The sequence below is a fragment of the Cariama cristata genome, unplaced genomic scaffold (genome assembly GCF_000690535.1).
Source record: "Cariama cristata isolate BGI_N322 unplaced genomic scaffold, ASM69053v1 scaffold16115, whole genome shotgun sequence".
Lineage (NCBI taxonomy): Eukaryota > Metazoa > Chordata > Aves > Cariamiformes > Cariamidae > Cariama > Cariama cristata.
The window spans coordinates 1-9,344 of NW_009618299.1; the positions used below are offsets into that span (position 1 = coordinate 1).

General features: G+C 41.9%; 1 protein-coding gene across 1 annotated transcript; it reads left to right on the top strand.

The window, feature by feature from the left end:
* Positions 1 to 614: 614 nt before the first annotated feature.
* On the top strand, positions 615 to 996 carry LOC104162155 (transmembrane protein 178B-like; the record flags this gene model as incomplete). The annotated part of the gene is made up of 1 exon (XM_009700819.1): positions 615 to 996. A coding segment is annotated over exon 1 (382 nt), but the record flags the coding sequence as incomplete, so codon positions are not given.
* Between the last annotated feature and the right edge of the window lie 8,348 nt (positions 997 to 9,344).

Here is a 9,344-nt window from a genome sequence, read left to right on the forward strand (position 1 = left end):
CACTTTAAAGCCCAAGCAAGTGACCGACCGGCCAGACAATGATGCTCTTGCTGAGCCACTGACAGAAAAGGCAACTCACCCGTTCCTGAAACTGGGATAACAACTGGCTGCTTGCAAGCAGGAGATCTCTAGCTTTTGAACTTTTCCGTCCTGTGATGATGCTGTGGTGAGCCTGCTGATCTGAAAGCTGTCTCTTCTGGATTTCTGAGCTGGCCAGATTGAAAGAGATTAATGGACTGATCAGTCATAGCTTTCAGGTCTCTTCAGGGGGGTATATCCATTCGGCCCCTGTCGCTTGGGTGCTCGTGGTGAGGGGAGCGGGACATCTTTGTATCAGCGGGTCACTGGCTCCCCGCCCAAAAAAATCTCCTCGCCAGGTCTCCTCCGCAGAGGAGAAGAGGCAGATGAGACTCCAGGACTGCCTCCAGGGCAGAACTTTGTAGCGCTCTCACCATCCCTCCGCAGCGTGGATGTGAGCCACAGGAGTTGGAGATGTTTGAGGCAGTCTCTGCCAAGTGACACCTAGCAGCTGCTCCGGAGGTTTTTGCGTGGTTTCACACTCAAGGGCTTTGCCTGTTGTGAAGATGTCCATGGTGTTTCTGTGAAGCTGAGGTATGGCTGCTGGAAGGTTACTGCTGTATGCTGGCCTCTCTTTAGCTCTGTGTGCCCTGGGCATGCTGGCTGTGGCAATCTGCTCTGACCATTGGTATGAAACTGATGCCAGGAAGCACAGAGAGAGGTGCAAGAGCATCACCACTAAGAGAAATGATCCTGGCTTCATTTATAACTCCAACAACAACCTGCCTCTCAGGGCCAGCAGGTCTAGGTTGGACCGCTGGGAAGGGAAACTCCTCTTGGCAAGAAACAGGAGGCAGATCTTTGCTATGAGCGCAGTCGACGAGTGCAACAGACAGTACAACTCGACCAACATGGGGCTCTGGAGGAAATGCCTGCGACAAGGATTCGACCAAGAGCTGGAGGAGCTGATTGCCAAAGGTAAGGGCTGTTTTTTACCAAATGAACGTGCCAGGCCCTCCTGAGCTGAGCAGAGGCTCAGCAGAGCCGTTTGGGCTCACAGATGGGAGCTGGCATCTCTAGCCAAGTACCTCTCCTTGCGATGGGTGAACTGGCCTGGCTGGGCATCGTTTCCCAAAGCACTGCCAGGGCATTCTCCCATGGGGTCTCTACTGCTGAGGCATGGGGTTTGCAAGCAAGAAGGTGGTGGGGATGAGAGCAGACACAGCCCAGAATGTGTCCTCTGTCATGTCTCTGTCTCTCTAAGCTTAATATAGTCTGCCCATCACCATGGTATCAGATCATTTTCCACATACAAATAAAAAGTGTTAATAAAGCAGACATTGGATTTTTTTTTTTAAATTTCGTTTGACCCTGGTGACTCAGGCAAAGTACATATTATTTTATTGGAGGCTACATGTGTCTGTATTTCATCATTCCCTTACCGAATGCCCCATCAGTCCCAAAATACACCATTTGCAGTACTCACATGCAGGCTTTTTCTATCCTCAAATGGAGAGTAAACAAAGAGAAATGCTAAAAAGCAGGAGGAAACCCAGCTTGCTGTTTACACTGAGCTATATTTTGGAATATTTTCAATGTCTACAAAACATTACATTACTTCATTAGGAGTGTTAGAAAGGAATAATTTTCTCTTGGGGTGGAGATGCATCTGTTTGCCTGTAGCATTTTTGTGCTATGTTTTTTCTTGTCTTTTGGTCCTTCTTCTTTTTTTCCCTGAGGTACCAGTTCAAGGTTACGGTCAGTTTGCCTCAAATGTTTCTTTGATCCAAAGTGTCGGAAGGGGAGATATGCATAAAACCCAGCCCAAACATCCTGTCTACAAAAGATGTATGCTTCTGCAGGATGATGAGGGTTTCAATAAAGGCTGACAGCATCTTTGCTACCCACAGCATGGTTACACCATACAACAAAATAACGTTTCCCTCCCATGGTTCTTCTGTTGCATTCAGATGATTCCCCAGCAGTTTATTTCCATCACAGTGAAATCATTGCTTCTTACACCATGCAATCTTTAAAAATACTTGTTTTCTAAGTGTGTTCTCTGTCCCAAACTCCCTTGATAGCCTGCGTTAATTCCCTTTTCAGACATTGCAAGTGGAATTATTGCTTAAAGCTAATTATTCACAAGGGATATAGTTTCACACGTGTTTGCCAATGTATACATTTTGTTCTGTATGTTTTAAAAGTGAGCAGTAGAGGTGAGTAGCATGGTATAGATTTGCACTGAAACCGTTTGTAGGGTGGTGTACCAGAGAACCTAGATCACTAGTTGGGATCCTGTCTGTGTTGCTAGTGACCCTTAGAGTCCAGTTGCTATTTAACAACCCCTGTGAAATGAATCAGGGGTTTCAGTCCCATTTGTAATGGACAGGTGAACATGTCCAAAGCCTGTCTGCACCCTGGCACTCTGCTGCTGGTTTTGGTGCCGAAGGAGGGATTCTTCTTCTCTGTCTGGGTGAGGGTACAGCTGTGCTGGGCTGGCTGTGGAGGGCTGGATCACTCTGCCACGTGTGCTTGCTGTGCTTGGGGCATAAACAAAGAAATTCAGCCTTGACAGTGGGCAAACGTGTCACCAGAGCTCACCTTTGGCAAATGGAGTTTCAGTTATTAGAGAGGTTTTTCAGCTTGAAATAAGCAAGACTTGTTCCTCTTCAACTGTCTGCCTAGTCCTGGGTTCAGGAACATCCGTGTCTCCTGCCAGAAACTGCTGAAATTGCCTGGCACTGGGTTATGTGTAACAGCAGCTCTGCTAAGTGTTCACCATAGAGAAAATGTGGCAACTCAAGCTGAGGTGGTTAAATGCAGGAGATGATAGTCTTCAAAAGGTCCTGCTGTAATTTGTGTGTGTTCTTGTGTGTGTATGAGTGTGTGAATAAGTGTATGTGTGTGTGTAGTGAACTAACTCTAGATATACAGCTTTCAGCAGGTAGCAAGGGATTCCCGGGCTGAGGTACAGCGTGTGTCCCTGCACACATGCTCCTGGACATATGTGTCTGCAGATGGCCAGTAGCCACTTCGCGGAGTTGCCCCCAGGTCAGACGTGCAAATTGTGCACGTAAGGGAGGTATGTGCAAATATCGGTGTGTGTCACTCCTTGCCTTCTTTAAAGGTTTTTTGATACACATTTGACAAACTTCATTGTACGTTCAGAGAAATGTTAAAGGAGGGAGACTGGTAAGACTGAATACCAACATTATAGTTCGTTTGATGGTGTTTCTGGAGTGAAGATCTACCTATATTATAACTCTTAGCCATGACGAAGAGTCACACACATTAGCGCTAATGCTATAGAGGTGTGTTCCTTTGGCACCTCCAAATAAAAACATAGAAAAGCAAGTATAATGGCAATTTGAGAAAATAAAGTGTTTGACTTGCTCGGAAATAGAACTGGAGGTATTATAGGATTGCTTGTCCACTTTATGTTTTGCTAGATCAAAAAGAACTAATGGATTTTACTCTCCCCTTACCAAAAAGTAATGTAAAACACTTACCTGTTAAAAATCCTTGTGTGCTGGCATCACTGAATTACAAGGAGCCAGCTTTACATGGGTAGTCAACTAGCATCCCTCTTCCCACCTAAGACCAGCTACTAGACTGTTTCTTTATGATCCTTAGCTATATGATGAAAGTGGAATAAGTACATTTGCCATCACTGTCCGATGTTGAGAACTGCTACAAGTTCAAAAGGAGACAGGGATTTTAGGTTCATCCTGACAGCACTACCTTGCTTTTCTAGTTTTTCTTCCGTGGCAGGTGCTCGTCTGGAGTTAGAGGTTGCAGGGCTGGGTGCCTGGGCAGAGCGTGCCCTGTACAGGTGTGAAGAGCTGCAGATGTTCTCTACCTGTAGTAATCAAATACCCTGACTGGGGTACATATTCCTGCATGGATGAAATCTCTCCCTGTATGAGCTCCAGGGTAAATACCATATAGAAGAGGATGTTATTGGTACATAGGCCTTTTACTCTCCTTCCTCTGCCAGCTGTTAATTTAATCTAGCACACCTCTTCCGGAACTGGATAAACTAATGCAGGTTCTGGCCCCAAATATTGTCTGTAATGCTATATGTAATTGAATGTAAATGCTATTAAGCGTTGGTGTACTTTTTTTTTAAGCTGGACAGAATCTAAGTGATCCATTTATTTTGACACAGATACTACATTTTTCCCTAGGCAAAACTTCCAGTATTGAGAACGGTAGGTTTGTCTGTCAAAGGATAAGAAAAAATGGTCATTAAGAGCCTATCCAGCTTTGCAAATACCCTGCAGTTATTCTGCTTATGAACACTGCTGAAATTAATACAAGCTGTAGGCAATGGCTTGTGGCAGGATCAGGCCCTATGGTACTTTGCAGTATCTGATGCCAGTGATTTTAAAAAACAGTTCTGTTTCTGAATAGGCTGGGTGACTTCTGTAATTCTGTTCTGTATTTATTAGTTTTTACTTTCCGGCAAATAAATCAAAACCTTTGTGTTGGATTTTGCTAGAAAAAATGGAGATCTGTTACTTCAGATTTCGTATGGATAGATGTAATAGACACTAATGCATGTATAAAATAATTGGTCCTATTTATATTTCTCCTATCCCTTTTTTTATATTTCTGTAGAACTCAGGTGCATATTTCAAAATAATACAACTAGATAAATAGACAATGAATTAAAACAAATTGTCACTAATAAGCATACTCAGGGAGAGGCAGGCAGGCACGAGACCAAAGGCCTGTACAATATTCTAATGCTGCATTAAAATTAGGCAGTTAATTTGTTCTCTTTGTTACCACAAATGAAAAAAACACGAATGAAACAACAGAAATTACAGCCAATAAAGAAGTTATTGGAGTTGAACGTGCAAACCCAGGGCCCAGTCTTGCTGACTTTTACTCACCTGAATAATCTTTATTTCTGTGAATGGGCTACTAGGACTGAGGAAAAGCACTCTTGTACAGAAGGACCAGTCAAAAAGAATGTGTACATAAAGCTGGTCCTCTGATTCTGCATCTGACAAAGTCTTTTAGCATCCCAGGACTGGAGTTTCACTCCTGATCCCTAAAGCCTTGCAGAGTCAGGAGGCGCAGGCTCTGGGTTTGTTCATCTCAATACTCTAAGCTTCTTCCGATTCTCAGGTGTCTGTCCGGTCTCCTCTGTGAATTAGATAGCCTTGCTGCTTAACGCCCCTTTGAACATAGTGTTCCCTATATCCTATTAGATCCACTTTTTGCCTGTTTACCACTGAGTTCCTATTAAAAGCAGCATAAAAAAAAACTGCCCCCTACCAAAAGTCCCAGTGAACCACCCGCCTCCACCGCTGAGCAAGCAGAGTTGAAATGCAGGTAAGTGTTCATCTCTGGCCAGGAGAAGGCAGAGTTTATGTCCTGCTTTGGCAACCAGCGACTCACAACTCCTTGTATGCGACTGCTGGTGACCCAGAAAAAAAACCTGGAAGCCACAGAGTCTGTCCGTGTCCCACGGCAACATTGCTCAGACACTTTCCTGCACTAGTCGAGAGGAAAACAGGAAAGGAAAAAAAAGAATTACATCATTTAATTATAAAGGTACAATAAAGTAGATGAAGAAGTTGCACAATAACCAGAGTCTGTTCCATTTAGACAATTACTACTCAGAGGACCTTTCATCTCACTTTTGGAAGGCTGCCAGTTAAACCTGTCTGGATGGGTCTCTGCTGCCTGCCATTGGAATCCAATTTTATTTTTAAAAAAATTTACAATGACCTTATTATTTCAATCCCCCTTTTACCTTCCTTCTTTCCCCAAGATCCATGGAAGTCATAGTAAATCCTATTTTTAAAACATCTTATTGCGAGTATACTTAGCCCATGCCACTACTGAAAAAAAAAAGAAATTCCTGTGCAGCCCACCTCCACCCCAAATAATATGCAAGATTTCTGGGATGAAAGCATTCTCTGTTTTGGTTTGTCAGATGCACGGCACAACTGAAGAAGAAAGGCTTAACAGGACTACTCCGGCCGTCACTAGGGATTATTTATACACAATTGGAAAGGCCTGAAAAGAGGCTACTTGCAGCTATCTCTAGGAGTAAAAAGATTTATTTTCATAAAACTACTTGCAATACTTTGCAATGCTGTAGATTTGACTTTTAAAATGCAAGGTTTTGCAAGGACAAGAATCCAAATGCTTTGTTTAAAATGTGTGCTTGAAATCCCAACTGTTTTCCAAATGGGCTCATTTTAAAAGGGACTTTATTGAAGTCTTCATTCTGATCCTAGTGAAGCCAATAGTAAATGTTTTACTGAATGTGGTGATGCAGCAAGTTCTGGCCTTTAGCTAGTTTCCTTTGAGGTTAAAATTGTCCCCGGATAGAAAGGCCAACGCGAGGTCTGTCCTCCCTTCTGTCGCAGCAGAGTTCTGCTGGAGGGATCCAGTGAAATTTAAGCAGTAGATAGCCTTTGAGCTGAATCTTAGGCTACCCAGGTATTTAGCCTTCACTGGCCTTGATGCCATAATTATTCTTCGTCTATCGCTGCAGATTGGAAGTCAAACAACTGCATGTTTCTAAGATAACGGCAAAGACATCCTCTTGTTCAGAGATTTTCTAAAATCGTTTAATGCATAAAATCGCTGGTGTTTCATGCATGTGAGTTCCAGGAGGATTTGGCCCATCATATTTTAAATAAGCAATTTTAATATTTTAATTGCATCAAACTTAAATAGTAATTCATTAAAAAGCATCTTTACCACAAGTAATGAGAACTTGACACGTTCCTCTGATACATCTGAGATAATTAGTTTGATAATACATATCTGCTCAAAATACCAATAACATATATGTAATTTAACAGAGCTGCAACTGGTTTTAATCATGCTATTTTAAAGGGCAAATTTCAATCAAGCTGTTGGCTTTCAAGCAAAATTGCCAGTGAAGACAAATGGAAATTTTGCCTGAGTAAAAATGACGGGATCATGCCCTTCTCAAGAGAAACTGATATTTGCAGAGCTGCCTGCAGGACTGCATGCTTAATTCCTGTTCATTTAATTGAGCATCCAAACCCTTTTGAGAAACCTCAGCATTTTTATCCTTTCTGCCTATTGCTTAAAAACTTTTTAAAAAGTGTGGAGGAAAGATTTAATATGAGTGCAAATGTGTTCTGTTTACTCTACAAATAAAAATATGAAAGATTATTTTATTTAAATAGAGTTTAAATGATCTGAAGTGTTTTGTCATCTCCAGCAATAAAAATCCATATTAATATTGCTTTTTCTCATTGAAAAAGTCTTTCTGTGCACTCAGAATAACTTCAAGAGTGGAATGAGTTCATTAACTATCGCAGAGCTAGTAAATGAGGAAGAAGACTTTATGATTTGTAGGTTTTGCAAAAATAATGACATCATTTATAATGTAAGTTACTTAATGGCTCATTGCTAACAAAGTGTTGCTGGAACCCTTCAGTACATATTCACCTCTTTAGGAGCAAAAGAAAGAAATGAGGTGGTGTTTCTCAGTTTTTAAGGAATTAATAAATAAAGAATGTGGATTCCAGAATCCAAGTGCCCTTAACAGGCAGTTCAGAATAGAATCCACTTAAAAGAAAAGAATATAAACTAACATATTTTCTCTACAGGAGAGAAATCAGACTACAAAATGGAAATTTCCCCATTTTCTTTCTCATAAAGCCTAATTCTTCTACAAATAAATATTCAGAACTGCCCAGCTGAGCCTGCTGAAATCATAATCCTTTGTAGCCAACTACCAAAATAGGTGGAAGAAAGGTCGTACTGCAGTTAGGGCAGGGCTTACAAAGCCAGAATTCAGCCCAAGCTCTGCCATAGTTTTTCTCCATGACCTGAGGCAAATGAGTTAATCTGTCGTACCTCAGCTCAGTAGCAGTATAATAGGGATTTCGTTCACTGTTATTAATACCGGTTAGAGTTCTACCATAGGATTTATGAGCCTTAATAATGGATCAGAAATCATGGATCAGAAAAATGTCCCCATCCTTTTGACATGTTGCTGCACTTTAAATATTGGTGACTAATGCAGCCTTATGAGAGACTACAAGGAGATGACAAGGTAATTATGTTCAGCATGACCGGTAGTCATTTTAAAACACTGGCAGGCTAACCACATTTCTGTAAGCACCATGAAATGCGGGATTCCTAGAAGAGTTGTAAAGAAGAATAATGAGTAAGAGGTGCAGATGTTTACAAGATGGTCTTCCAAAGATGGAAGGATGGCACCAGAAAAATCATGGGTCATGTCTGCTTGAAAAATTAATGAGTAGGTGATGGGGACTGACCTCTTTGGTTGACTGTAGGAAGAAGTTGACATTTCCTTAATGAAGACAAGTAGATTACACTAATGAGATAGATATTGGTACAGCAGTCTACAGCTGCCATTAGAAATTATGTGGTCAGAGTGATGTGTTAGGAAAATGATATTTCTAGCAGCATCCTGAATGGATACACAGAGGGCAAGATCACATTTGTAAAGGTCAGAAAAAGAAATATTGTAGTAATAAAGGCACAAGATAATGAGAGCCTGGATGGAGAAAGAATATGCAAACCTTAGACATCGCCTGGATCTATGGACGTAATGAGAGACATGAAGTGAAGATGTTGCTCCAGTTGTTCACCAGAACAACAAGGAAAGTAATAGTGTTGGCTGTGGTGATCAAGAGGGGAACTACTGAAGAGACCATATAGTAAAGAAGGGAGAACATCAGGAGCTCTGTTTTAGCTATGATAAGCTCAGTTTGATACCTCTGTGTCTATGAGGGAGTACTAGAGAGACCGTGGGTATGGACCTAGGAAGACAAGTTTGTGTTAGAGGAGTGAATCTGAAAATTGCTGCATGGAGATGGTAGTGGAATCTATGTTTGTGATAGAAATTACGAAGGCGTAAAATACAGAAAGAGAAAAGCCCCATGAACTTCCAGCAGATCTGGGAGAGGAAAAGTGTCTTCTGGAGGACACGCAAAAGGAGCAGATTCAAAGGTGGTGCAAGGGAAGTGGGTAATGTCATGGTAACTGAAGAAAGATACCATTTCAGGTTAAAACAGCACAGGAGGCTACTGAAGGTAGCCGACATGCTGCCGCAGATGAGAACAGAGTATTCAGACTAAGCTGAAATTTGCCCAGTATGTTAAGTAGAGACGTTGGCAGCAGCAGTTGCAAGGGAGAGGAAGCTGCACTGAACTGGTGGGGGGAACTCCAGGCGACGTTTGTACCTGGAATGTTCAGAGAGATTGGTGATGAAAGGGAGGAGAGAAAAAGACATGGCATTTAGAGGGGAAAATAAATGTTTTAAGATGAAAGAATGTTTCAAGATGAGAATA